At 29.3% G+C, this 15,120-nt stretch overlaps 1 protein-coding gene across 1 annotated transcript; it reads left to right on the forward strand.

Moving 5' to 3' along the window:
• The first annotated feature begins 12,259 nt into the window (after positions 1-12,259).
• Positions 12,260-14,659, forward strand: LOC100803804 (probable NAD(P)H dehydrogenase (quinone) FQR1-like 2). Its single transcript, XM_003537846.4, has 2 exons — positions 12,260-13,288; positions 14,210-14,659. The coding sequence occupies exons 1-2, from the start codon at positions 12,750-12,752 to the stop codon at positions 14,439-14,441; spliced, it is 771 nt and encodes a 256-aa protein (XP_003537894.1). The 5' UTR covers positions 12,260-12,749; the 3' UTR covers positions 14,442-14,659.
• The last annotated feature ends 461 nt before the right edge of the window (positions 14,660-15,120 follow it).

Genomic DNA, 15,120 nt, shown 5'->3' on the forward strand with positions numbered 1-15,120 from the left:
ACACCCTCATAGCATGCCAGTATATATCTAGTATATGATAATTATGCATTGTGTACCTTTATCTTCATCCTTGATCTCTTAGATGCTATCTTCTTTTGATGCTTTCTTCTTTGTTCTTTTTCTTCAGCAGTTTCCTGTCAAAGTAAATGCAGCTCAGCAGGAAATTATATTAATAGTAGGCATCACTAAGAATTAAATGGAGAAACCATAATATGGCAAGTATTATCAAAGAAATATTCATTTTCATTGTAGTACACATCTCCATAGACAGTAAAGTGTAGATAGAACAATAATGGTGGTAGCCTTTCATCCAAAATGGCCTTAAGTGACAAGGAATAAGGTGTAGGAAGAACAAAGGCAATGCAAAATTGAACACAAGTTTAGAGAGTCAATGTCCAAGATCACATGCAATGCAAGCAGAAAATCATAATAGGAGCATTAACACAGCACGTGCCCCTCCAACAAGTTACACAAGGTGGCATGTAGATTTGATGATACTTAAATAAACCAGACCATATAGATGGTGTAGCTATAAGGGTATTTAACAAATTTAAAGATGGAAGAAATCAATGAGGTGAATCTCCGCAATGTATCTTTGAACCATCATAGCATTCAATTGTAAACCAGTGATAGTTTAATATCATAATTTGATTCAGTACAGTTTAATTAGTAAGTACAGATTTCCTTCCAAGGTAATATTATGAAAGATTTATAAGCTATATCTATGTGAAAGATTATTTTTTTAGATTTTAAGGAATTTATAAGCTATATCTATGCTTGGAAAAAGGAGCTAGTCAGTGTCATCCTTTATTTTACCCTTTCGGTTGTTTAATCATTATCATTCCACGTTTGTAACAAACTCTTATTTATATGCATGAGCAAATAAACCTTAGATATATATACATATATGTTAAGTACATTAGTCCAATAGGAATTTTAAAGTGCAGTTAGCTAGCTGGTTTATTAAAATGATTTCCCTTTATCTTAGGTGTTATATCAGAACATGATGAGCTCCCCTTTCCTAATATATAGAAAGGTAACTGAAAAAGCTAATCAAATACGATATATGAAATAATATCACCCAGAAAATTTTAGTACCTTTCTTTTCAGTTGAGGCTTACTGCCACATGCATCGGGTTCTGTACCCAACTTCTGATTCTGCAGCTCAGTTGGATTTGCTTCAAAATGATCAGATGCAATAACATTGCAAGTTTCATTACTACTCACATTCTGTGAAGCTGGCCCTGATCAAATCAAATCTCATAGATCATAAAACATGAATTTTCCATTTTTTATATATCAAATCACAATTTTATCAACTTCAAACATACCATTTCCTTGCATCATACTGGACTGCCCCTGCCTAGTTGAAGGGATATCCTGCAGCTGAAAGGACCAAAGATTATAAGCATTCTGAACCGTACAGATGAAAAACATTAGCATGTTTTAGTGCCTGATTAAATTACCGGTGTTTAAGAGTTCCAAATATAAATGATGACAAAATAGATATTATATTGCTAATACAATGTTATCAGATCAATTTTCAAATCGTGAATCGCCAAGCTAATTTTGAATGGTGAATCATAATTTATATAAAATGGTAAGATTCTAAGTGAATGAAAAATAACTTCAAATATATAATATAGATGATATACAGTGTTCAATGTAATAATTTTAAACTAAAAATAGATAAAGCACTTAAACATAAGTCTCATAAAGCAATATTATTAGTAGTATATGAGTTCACGAAGCCTCTATTTTGGAAGAATGGAAACAAGTAATGAAACAACCAAATGAAGTGCATGCATTGAGTGACAAATAAACTAGTGGACTATAGTCAAATAGGATAATTTCAATAGTGTTCCTAAATTGATTAATTTCTTTCATCATGAGAATTGGTGAAAGAAAAATAAAAGGAAAAAAATAATGAATTGTTAAATCGTGTGATTCATGTCGATTATAAACTAACTGTGGAAGACACTCAACGGCTACATCTTTTGACTTCAAACTTCAAATTAATGCAACATGATGGAAAGGTGTAATGTGCAAATTCATGTCAGAAAATTCAAGTACATTTATCATTGCCATCTCATGTACTCTTTGTAATTCTTGATATCATTATTTTGTTATATAATCAATTTAGAATTTCGAGACACCCACTTAACATGCCAGTATATATCTAGTATATGATAAATATTGTATACCTTCATGATCTTTCTCTTTTTTCTCTTGTCTGATATCATATTTTTCTGCCTTTTTCTTCTTTCTTTTGTTTCATCACTTTCCTGTCAACGTAAATTCAGCTCAGCAGGAAATAGTAGGCATCACTAATTAAGAATTAAATAAAGCAAACCATAATATATGGCCTTTACTTTCTGAAGAGTATTTGTCAAAGAAATTCATTTTCACTGTAGTACATCTCCATAGGCTACACATAGAACAATAGTTATGATGGTGGTAGCCTTTCATGCAAAATGGCCTAAGTGACAAGGAACGAGGTGTGGGAAGAACCAAGTCAATGCAAAATTGAACACAATTTTAGAAAGTCAATGTCCAAGATCACTTGCAATGCAAGCAGAAAATCATAATAGGAGAATTACCACTGCAGATTACCCTCGAACAAGCCACACAGGGTGGCATGACCATGAACATTTGATGATACTTAAACAAGATCATATAGATGGTGTGTAGCTAGCTATAAGGGAATTTTACAAATTTAAAGATGGAAGAAACCAATGAGGTGAATCTCAGCAATATAGATCTTTGGACCATCATATGCATGCAATTGTAAACCATTGATAGTTTAATATCATAATTAGATTCTCCGTTTTGATTCAGTGCAGTTAAATTGGTAAGTACATATTTCCTTCCAAGGTAATATTATAAAAGTTCTATATATGTGGAAGATTTTTCTTCTTGGTGGGAGAATATTAAAAAGAGCTTTTATATATATATATATATATATATATATATATATATATATATATATATATATATATATATATATATATATATATATATATATATATATATATATATTCTGCATTTTAATTCAATAGGCCGATATTACATTGCAAAGCTGTATATGCACCTTTATTTTAAATGTTGTTGCTGCACCGGCATTCTTAACATCATGGCCTACAACTGTTGTTTCCTTGCTTTCGCTAGTCACACTGTGCACAAACAATTTGAAAATTACGGTTGGAAAAATGTGATGAAGATGTTCACCAGCAGAACAAACGTACCTCCTTGGTAGTCCTTCCCCATTGGTTTTTGGGATTGAAGGTTGTAAGCTCTTGTCACAAGAAATCCTTTGCATTTCATCTCCAGAATCTAATAGACAACATTGTCCAACCTGCTAAAGCAGTTGTGTCATTGAAGTTTCTCAGGAAGAAGAATCATATATTAAATCCATTAACAATTCCTAACTGCATCCCAACTCCACACTCCATAAAAGAATATGCAAATTTCATAAAATATGAAGCAACTGGAAACTTCAGTTTAATAGAAATCATGAAAATAAAATAAAATAAGAAACTAAATAAACTTATTAAATGAATAAGGAATTAGAGTTACCTCTGCTGCTGCCATTGGATAAATGTTGGAGAATGACCAACTTTGATACATTGCATCATATGCTGTTGGCATCTGCCATTAAAACAAGGCATGTAAGTAGTCTTTTCATCATAATCAAAGCACACAATCAACTATCATATGTATGAATATGTATATCACTACCTGACTTCCCGACCAGGAGGGATAAAAAAGAGAAGTAGCTGGATTTACATTGGAAGTTGCAGCATGCTCAACATTATGATAAGCCTAATTAAAAGTGATGGAGAGTATCAGTTGTTTGTTTCCCTATAAATAAGTATAAAATGATTCCAAAAAATAAAATCTGAGACCTGCGTAGAAGTAGACCATGGAGATGGCAAGGATCTTGACAAGTTTTGTGTCTCCTGTTAGAAAAAGAAAATTTGATGAAAATTAGAGAATATTTATCCGGTCTAAATAGATTGCAGATAGAAATATCATGTTTGCTTACATTTTTGGGCGGTGCAGACTTTTTGCCATCAACCTTGGCACCTCTTTTGTCCATCTTGCTTAGGATTGAACTAAGTACCTTTTTTTATGAACAAACTACTTTTAGATCAAATACTCCCCAGAATGAGAGATAAATAACAAAGAAACCAATGCCAAGGAAAAAAAAAGTGAATGCTTATTTGAAACTATGGATTGTTTTTGCAACAAATAAATTAAATACGAATATTATTTGAACATAAATCATTGACTTTCTTTGACGTTTGTTTCTCTTGGGACAAAAATTAGAATTTAGGATACTCGTTTAAAAGTTGCATATACGGTTCATCAATCACATGATCATTTTCACCCACATTGAGACTGCTAATAATGGTATAAGTATATTACTTTTGATGGATCCCATTTCTAAAACAAAGTTAAATAGACATGATAAAAAATTAAAAGTGACTAGTTTGTGGTTAACGATCCAAACTTTTGTGTGTTTTTAATTTTTTCTTAAGGCTTAAGATCCATAAATTTCAAAGTGAACCATGTAAATTCAAGCCAAATTTCTCACAAAACCAGCCACTAAAAAAATTCCAACATACCCTCTTTTCACTGATATAATATCGATTCTGAAACCAATTAATCAAGAGGAAAATGCTGGATTAGCAAGGCACACACACATTTAAGAAGAAAAGGGAAAAGATCTTTCAACATCCTTAGGAAGTAAGGCCAGAAGAATGAATCTTATACAATCAGAAATTTTACCAAAAACAAAAACTGAGTTTACACATTTCAAGAAGAAAAGGAAAAGATCTTCCAACGCATCCTAAGGCAACCCCATTAGAAGCCACAAGAATGGATCTTATACAATCAGAATTTTCACCAAAAACAAAAACTCAGTTTACACCATCTGCTATGAGGAGTTGAAACACAAATGATTACACCAAAACTAACATCCAGAATATAAACACACAACTGAAAGAATACTGAAGAGCATAAAACACAAAGCCGAGTCCATGTAGTTTGTGAAACAAGACCAACATGAATAAACATGCACGTCATGTGTCGGCATCAAAAATCAGAGAAGAAGAGAAACCTGTGTGTGTGTGTGGCGCTAAAACAAAGTGCTTATGAAACTTATGAAGTTGTTGTCAAATGAATATGCATGCGTGTTCTTATATACACAATATATAAGCATTATATTATATATTTAAATTTATATTTAAACAAATACCACGACAAAAACGGAAATAACATTTATTACTTAACTTGTCTGTATTTTATCAAAAACACTTTCTATGTTTGTAAAGAGTCTATGCGTATCCAGTTTTGGTTTCCACCAAGGGAATGACCTTTCATATTTAAGGAAAGAAATTTTTTACTTCCCTATATGAAATTTTTGAATGATATGAACATAAAGAAATTTGAAAACCTTTGTTGAATTTGAAATTTGATATTCGTTTTTCGGTTGGTTGAGCAAAGTGCATGGGTGATCTAAATTTCGTGTTCAGTTCCTATAAATAAAACAAATATTGCATTTGAGAAAAAAATAAATTAAAAAGAGAATAATCAGTAAAAAAAATTGTTCAAACAATAATAATTTTATAACTTCTAAAATTCAAATTCATTAATGTAAAAAATATCTCCATAATATTTTTTTTCCAAATACTATTAAATAAACATTAAATATTTTTTTGAAAAAATTAATTACTAAGTATTTAATAAACATCACTTATTGAGCATTACATAATAAAGTATTTGACCATATTTTTTTAATAACAAAAAACAATAAGTATTAAATGAAAAACGTTAAACATTTAATATATGGAAGTTACTTATACATTATATAAATATATTTCATTAACATCTCTAATTTTATTTAATATTTTATATAGAGTAATTTATTTCCCATAATGAATTGACTTTATTTATCATTTAAAAAAGTATTAAATAATTTTAAATCATTATTATATTAAATATCTTTCGTTTTTTATTAAATGATTGTTGTTTTGTGTAATTAAAAAATAATTTAATGTTTATGCTTGTAAAATAATTTTATACCCTCATCCAATCTCATCGAGTCAGTAGTAAATGTTCAATAAATATTTGATTAATAATGAATTGAATTTTTTAGGCTAAAATTTAATTTTCGTCCTCTTATTTTCTCAAATTTGTGTTTTCAATTTTCTAATTTTTTAATTAAGACACTTCATTCATTGCTTTTAAGTAGTTTATCATTCTAATTCCTTATTTTTTTAATTGAGACGTTTTGTTTCCTACCTTCAAAAAATTAATAATTTTAGTCCTTATAGTCAATTTCAAACATTGATTTACTCTATAAAATTTATCGACAACTGTTTATTTATTATGCACATAACAAATGTTTTTAACATTATTTAATTGTTAACAAAGTTAATTTGTAAAAGAAGAATTAAAAAATTACACAGTCAACAAGTTTAAAATTAACCAAGGAAACTAAAATTATATTTTTTTAAAAGTGAGAAACAAAATATCTTAGTTAAAAAAATAAGAAGACTAAAATAAAAAAATTTTAAAAAATGAAGAACAAGATTTCTTATTTAAAGAATAGAGGAACTAAAATCACATATTTGAGAAAATAGAATAGCAAAAATTACATTTTAATCATTTTTTATTATTTTAAAAAGTATTAAATAACTTTTATTAGTATTTTTAAAAAAAAACTAAAAAGAATAAGTATAAAAGACAATGGAATTTAATGAATATTTATCTTTAGAGTATCAGTGTCAATGTAAAAGATATCAGTAAATTAAAAATAGTATACTTTAGTATTCGATTTGTGATTTAGTAAAATTTTTAAACTAGTTATTATATATTAAGATTTGTGCTTAAATGAAAATATAAATATATTTTATACTTCTAATGTATTCTAAAATTAAAATATTTAAAGAATAATCTTTTTTAAGATAAGAATATTTACCTTTTGCAATGCATAAGATAAATGTTTATTCATATAACTAAAATTTATAATGATAAATACTTTTAATACATAAACATATATAATTAAAAAATAATAATAAATATTTTTAACTTATAAATTATATCTTAGATTTCTGTTGTTATGTTAAAGATTTTTTGTTTTTCATTAAATACATGTTTTTTTTGTGTAATTAAAAAATATCTTAGTAGTAAATGCTCAATAAATATTTTATTGATAATGAATTGAATTTTTTAAAATAATAAAAAAAGTCAGTCCATTATCAATCAAATATTTATTCAGCAATTACTACCAAAGCATTTAATAATATTTTTAATTACACAAAACAACAAGTATTTAATGAAAAATGAAAAAACATTTAACATAACAACATAAATGATAATAAGTCTAAAATATAATTTATATATTAAAATATTTATTATTAATATTTTTTAATTATAATATATTTCTTTATTAAAAATATTTATTATTATAAATTATAGTTATATAAATAAATATTTGTCTTATTTATTGCAGAAGGTAAAAATTGGTTATTCTTATCTTCAAAAATATACACTAAGAGTATAAAATGTTTTTGAATTTTTATTCAATCACAAATTATGTATGCTAACTTTAATGAAACCAATACATTCTAAATCCAACCAAATCCACCTTAATGTATTTCCAAATTAAATTCAGAGTTCACAAAACAATCCAATACAAACCTTATTGGATGACTAAAACCCTAAATCCAACACCGAATTATTGTTGATGACTACAAAATAACACCAATTTCACTCTAAATTTAGATACGCACCCCTAAATACAAAATCCTAAATCAAAGAATATGTGGAGAAAAAGATCAAATTACTTCCCCCAATTGATACACTAAACATAAACTCAAATTTAGGGCACAAGAAAAGGCTCTTTTGAAGAAGATGAAAAGCAAAAACTAATTTGAGAAAGAAGAAGAACCCATTTTATAGAAGATGAAACCCAACACTGACAACTACAATAGTCAAAATACAATGTTCAAATTCAAATAAGAAAAATAAAAATTAATTAAATTAAATTCCACATCAACAATACATGTTTAGATGGTATAGAGACCAATGAGACAACTCAATAGACACATAGACAATTACTAACGTTCGTTAATGTTAAATCATGAAAAAGACCAAAATATGCTAATTTGAAAACATAATATATCATAATGAAAATTTTTAAACATAATGTACCAAAGCAAAACTAAAATGTAAATTTAATGGACCAAAATAAAACAAACATATTTTATAATAACTAAGAAAAACATTCCAATGACCAAAATGGAAAAGACACTAAATTGCAAAGACGAAAAAAATATTTAAAGCTAAAAAAATACATGGTGACTAGTATAAAATTGAGATATTCTAAATAAAAGTGTGAATAGACATGATAACAGTACGTAATGGAAATCAATATGTGATTTCTCGTTGCGTAAAACTCATCCTCATCCCCGCGGGTATGATTTTTTATTTTTCATCCTTGTACCTGACAAATATTGAGTATACCCATACCTGTCCTATAATTTTTAAAAATAAAATTAAAAACATAAAAATTCATTTTAAGAAAAAATAAAATAACTACATTTAATTTTTTATAAAATGATATTACCATATATATCCAAAAAATAATAAAAAATGCTAATATATATATATATATATATATATATATATATATATATATATATATATATATATATATATATATATATATATATATCACATGAAATAAAGATAATTTAATTATTACTATACAGATAATATATACATACCCATTTCCCTATCTAGTTTTAAAAATTGTTACTCCTACCGGTACCGTTCCCCATAAAACTCATGAGCGAAACGGTATCTAGATTTGTTTGTCATGTCTAAATGTGAACAACTTCATTAACTCGTCGATAATGAAATGAACCAAAATGTTTGATGATTGATTGAGCAAATCTCTGCACTTAGAGAATAATGGAACCACATGCAGAAAGATTGAGGTTACTGCTTTAATTTGCTACACTACTGTCCACAATAATTGCAATCAAGCTCTATGAAGACGTGATGCAAATTCAGATCATCAATCCATGAAATAGCTTCAAGAAGTGCTGTTGCTTCTGCCACAAATACTGGAGAGGATAGCCACGTTTCCAAACAGTTTTTGCTGAAATAAATTCCCTGTACTGTTACGAATGCATATGCCAAAAGGATTTTGTTCTTTGGCAGTTGCAGCATCAACATTACACTTTAAAAAAACAACATTCTATTAATTAGAAGCTAATATGCATCGATTGCTTCTTTTTTCAAGACATTGAAGCACTATTGCGTATAGTTTAACTATTTAAGAGCATATTTAGATTTACATTAAATTTTCTATAATTGCGTTAAAATTTATGTTAACGTGTGATTTTAGGTGGATTTTTATATATTTGATTTGTTTTTGTTCTGGCCATAAAACACGGAGTTTCCCAACCTACTGGTCCAACACTATTTTGATTTTACATTACAAAATTATTGTAAGTTAAAATAATTTTAGATAATTTTTGTATTTAATAAAAAAAACTTATGCTCATTTTTAATTTACTACCAACTTGCTTTTATAAAAACATCCCAACATTAAATTACTTTACTTCAAAATTAATTTTATCGAGACTCATCCAAATATAGATTAAAATAAAATAAAAAATTATAATAAAAATTATCTTTGAACATTTTACAAAGGTTAGAAACTGTGTTTCTACTTTGACACAATATTTATTATTATCATCACACAATGTTGAAGCCGTTAGAATATTAATTATGTAATCTTTTTAAATAAAATCTAATTCATAAAAATTGGTTTATGTTTTATTTTTAAAAAAATATTTCATTTTAGTAAAAAATTCTAAAAAAAACAGTGGAAATAATTCTCTTAATTTTTATAATTTAATTGTTTCTTAAAATAGTTATATCATTAAATAAATTATTGATAAATGCAAGAATGTGAGATAATTAGTGGGCCCATTTAGTATTTTGGAGTTGCAGGACTTATGTTTTTATGAGGTGCTTAAGTTAAAACAAAAAAGTAAAAATTAAGTAATGTGTCTAAATGAAACTCACTTAAGAACGATCTAAAAAAAATTGTCTTAATTTTCTAAAAACTTTATCACCAAATTAGTATTTTAAAATATTCCCATATTTTCTTTTTTAACTCAAAATATCCTCGCCAAGAGCTACAGTAAAATGTTATCATATATTTTCTTATATAATTAAAATAATTACTAGCTAAAAGATTTTTTTAAAGACTAATTTAAAAATATAAATCTTAAAATTTTTTAGAGACTATATTAGATTAGTCAGTAAAAAAAAAAAAAAGAGAAAAGAGAAACTAGATTAGTAATCACAACAATTAAGAGCTAATATAGTAATGCATATAACCCTGTGTCAATGAGGTGAAGGGTTTACTCCATTTTGTAACTAATGCTAAATTGGTGTACTTTGTTTTTCAATTTTGTTGTGTTTAGCTGAATGCTTATGCATTTGCTTGTGGGAGATGAATAATATTGGTTGTTACTTATTCTTATCTTTTTTTTAATATGATACTTAATTTTAATGGTTCATTCGAAGGAATAAAAGTGAAAAGAAAGAAAATTAAGAAGAAAGAAAACACATATAATATGTATTTTTTATTTGGTCGAAAAAAAATCGAAAGAAAATAAGAAGAAAATTGAATTCAAGAAAAAAAATTTAAAATTTTCTTTCTTTCAACTTTTCCTCCAATTTAAATTTTAAAGTTTTCTTTCCTTCCTATTTTCTTTTCTCTCTTCCAAACATAGGATAAATAACTTGTATATGTGTTTCTGACTAACCCAAAGTTTGAGGTATCAACCAATAATTTTTCTCTCTAACCCAAAGTCTTAGGTGTACTAACCAACAATTTTTCTCTCTAACATGATTGAGATCACGTCATTAATAGAAAGATACTCTAAGATTCAAATTAGTAACAATTTTACTAGAACAATAGGACACAAGTGTGCCTAAGATGAGTTGGATTTTTTGTTATGGGTTTCAAAGCTTCTGAAGGATAATATTACCTTATTTTACTACAGCAAAAGACGAATGTACTATTCCCAGGTGTACTGTAAAAATCATGTGCCTAAGCAATAGTATTGACTTCGAGATCAACACTTAACAAATTGTGTTGACCCAATACTTTACTAATCAGGTGGGTCACAGATCAATTTGATTTCCGTTTTATGCTACTAATTAAATTTCATCTCCTAACAGAAGGGCGCAAAACCGGCCGGTTATGAACATCTAATTGTGGAATTTTCAGGAGTTCAACATTAATTCATGGAACAACAAGCTTAATTAGATCATCTTCCGGTTAGAGAGTTCATGTAGCATCAGTCTGCAAACTGCAACAACAGTGATACTTAATTATCACGTGGTTGTGAAGATAACCATTTTTGTGAGAACATTTATCCCAAGCATAGAGGGAAGTTAATACCAAAATGGGTTGATCGATCGATTTGCAATTTTGCATGAATAGCTACGTATCAACTTAATTTTTCACACACCAGGTGCATTCTCTCCCCACTCATGCATGCATAAATTGCATCAATTACGAGCTGTTAAACACACAAAAAGTATAATGTAAGAATTCAGTTCTTCTTGAATCTGTAAGTAAATAGTAAACAATTGAAACAAAACTGCTTTTAAAAGCTGGTTCCAGAACTTGATAGGCCATGCTTATTTGAGTATTTTTTTTATGCATGAGAATTGAAGACAATATCAAATAATTTACGATAATTTACACGTACTGTTCATGGAAGACATGTTTGTTTGAATATATATACGCGTGAAAATTTTGGGTAAATTACTCTGAATAAACGTCATTGATGGGTTTGAAAAATGAAGCCTTTGTTGACTTAAAATTTGGAAGGGTGTGCACTAGCATTTGTACAAGGAATGATCCCAACCCTGAATTAGTTAGGTAGAACTTACCAATAATTGTTCAATAATAATGGCTTGCAACACATCATTGGATAAAACTAATATATTCTTTTCATAAAAAGATATTGCAATCTGTCAAAAAAATAATAATATTATCCTTTCGGAAATACTAGTTTGAAACTGTCAATGAAAAGGAATTTTTCATTAACTAATATTATTTGTTAAAGGCGTTAACTAAGTCAGTCCACACTCGATATCACTTGATTCTTTGCCATTTTGTCTTACTTAATTAGGCTGCTTTAGTTTTCTTATGAACGACGCGTCTGCCACATTGCCCTCTCTTTCACCAGCAAATAAATAAGAATGAATAATATGTGTTGACATTCTTTTAATCATATCGTAAATTATCATGTTTAATAAATTTATCGGCTTTTATAATATCTATATATCTTAAAGTGATATTTGTCTACATAACTCAAGAACTAGCATGCCAGCCAATAGCCAATATCTAATTCATCTTATTTTATTAGTTAAAGCAGCTCATAAGTGAAGTCAAATCCAATCTTGTTCACGTTACACGTTTTCCATCTCTCTTCTTCCTTTTTCTCTTCCTTTCTTTTAGTTCTGTTATTGCAATTTTGCCTGGCCTATAATGCAAAGTTAACCAACATTTGATTCCATTCTTTCTGTTTCCTTCTTCAAATATCTTTGTATCTTGTTTTGCAAGTAAAACTAGAACAACCTTATTTGTATATATTTTAGAAACTTCATTATTTGACAGTATATTCACCCATAGTTGAATTTCAATGGGGAAAGGAGGTGGTTGCTTTCCAAGCAAAACAAAGGCACCAATTTCTGGAGCAGAAAAGGATCCAATTATTGTTGAAAGTCTAATTCCAACAAATGATCGAAGTAGCACAAGCCAAGAGGTGGAAGCACCAGCACCAGCACCAGCAGCAGTGAAAAAGCTGAAAATTTTCATTGTGTTCTACTCAACTTATGGCCATGTGGAGTCATTGGCAAGGTCCTTGAAGAAAGGGGTTGATTCAATTGAAGGCGTTGAAGGGGTGTTGTACCGCGTGCTGGAGACGCTGCCAAAGGAGGTTCTGGAACTCATGAAGGCACCTGAGAAGGATGAGACAGTGCCACTCATATCTGAAGACAAGTTGGTGGAGGCTGATGGCTTGCTGTTTGGTTTTCCAACAAGGTATGGCAGCATGGCGGCGCAGATGAAGGTGTTTTTCGATTCGACCGGTCAGTTGTGGAGAGAGCAGAAGCTGGCAGGGGTGCCTGCTGGCTTCTTTGTCAGCACTGGCACTCAGGGTGGAGGCCAAGAAACCACAGCGTAAGAAGGCCTTTTATTTTCTGCCTTCATTGATGCATGCATAAATAAGAGCCTTGCTCTTCATTTTATTTTCTTTAATGGAACTTCAGAATTTTATCTATGTATATAAATCAATTGATAGAATTTAATTAGAAAGAAATGAGGGTACAAAGATCGGTTTTTTACGCTATCGAATTGACTTTAACAATAATTACTTTAAAAGTCATGTTTAAAGTGATTTGTAACAGTTAAACTCTGTTTCATTGTTAGAGTTTTATCTGCTTTGAACTTATAAATAGTGTGGTAGAAAACGGGTTCTAAAGTGCCTATAGCAGAAGTTTTTCTACTTGAATTTAGTAAAACTTGTTTCAAGATGCGGGTGTTCTGTTAGAAACAATTGTAGTACATCAAAACCGGGAGAGTTAGTTGTGTATAATACCATATGCGTTGTTGATTAGTGCCAATCAGTGGAACTTAAAAAAATTGTAGTTATCTCAGTGAACAATTTCAGCGTATGGATTGTTTGATCTGGGAGGGGGAGGGTGGATTGGTGGTCACGTTTTAGATAGATAAACAAATTGAGGGGTGGGGTCAGGGGGTGAGGAGTATGGTTGAAAATTAAAGACACTTTGAATTAGAAGATTTTGCCGATGTGGTTGGGTCTAGTTAAAGGAGTTAGTCCCTCACATCTTGATGAGCCAAGGTTCGAATTTTCGTTGTCCACATTTAATGTCTAATCCTAGTTCGAATAAGATTGTCTGAGAAAAAGAATACACGTGGAAAACCAACAAAAAGAGATACTAGTTTGGTGGAGAATCTCCACATGCTAATGAAGTAGTATTGTTGTTATTTTGATTGTAACATAATCCTATAGTGGTGAGAATCATGATTGGGAGACAGACCAGCAATGAGTAACATGACTTTTTATGACTATTATTGTAGTTGGACAGCAATCACACAGTTAGTCCACCATGGTATGCTCTATGTTCCTATTGGTTATACCTTCGGTGCTGGAATGTTCGAAATGGACTCGGTCAGAGGTGGATCTCCATATGGTGCTGGAGTTTTTGCTGGCGATGGATCAAGGCAGGCTAGTGAAACAGAACTGGCCCTTGCTGAGTATCAAGGAAAGTACATGGCCACAATAGTCAAGAAGTTAGGCCAGAAAAGCTAGTAGCTTCTCTGTGATCAAAAACCTCTCAAAATTATCATTCAATGTTAAGATATGATTTTCAAATGTTGTGTTTATTATTTGTATAAGATTATTTAGCATGGTCATATTCATGAACCTTTTTTCTTCTCCCTTTCAAAAAAAAACGTACACATTGTAAACTTCATGTTCTTTATTCGGTGCTGTTTGATACATTTATGAGTGAGGTGGGAATTCACAAATTATCAAAGTCTTTCAAGCCATATCAAGTAAAATAGGGGATACATATTTTAACGAATTACAGAAAGTGCTCCAATTAATTCCTTGAAAAATGAAGGAATAGGATGTGACATCCAAAATCTATGCTGTGATTGGTACTATATAGGAATTGCTGGCTTAGGCTTATTGGATTCAAACAACACTCAAGTGTGCAACTGGCTCATGATTGAGACTTGAGAGGCTCCGTGATTGGTTCGTTTCATGGGTAAGGACGTATGTCAATTAAACAGAAGCAGATAATCTTCTAGCAAAAGTAATAGTCTGAACTCTGCACATGACTTTTTTTTTTCTTTCCTTTTCTTCAAATTTATTTATAATCCATGCATGCATATTATTTTGTAATCTATAATGATCTTACAAGACTAAACCAACATTATTTCTTGTAAATAATATATGTAGTTTAAACCAAAATTATGTATCAATA

This window comes from Glycine max, chromosome 11 (assembly GCF_000004515.6).
Source record: "Glycine max cultivar Williams 82 chromosome 11, Glycine_max_v4.0, whole genome shotgun sequence".
NCBI lineage: Eukaryota > Viridiplantae > Streptophyta > Magnoliopsida > Fabales > Fabaceae > Glycine > Glycine max.

Coding starts and splice junctions, on each gene's coding strand:
- LOC100803804 (XM_003537846.4), top strand. CDS start 12,750: ATGGGGAAAGGAGGTGGTTGCTTTCCAAGCAAAACAAAGGCACCAATT. Junction 13,289..14,209: donor GGAGGCCAAGAAACCACAGC/GTAAGAAGGCCT, acceptor CTATTATTGTAG/TTGGACAGCAATCACACAGT.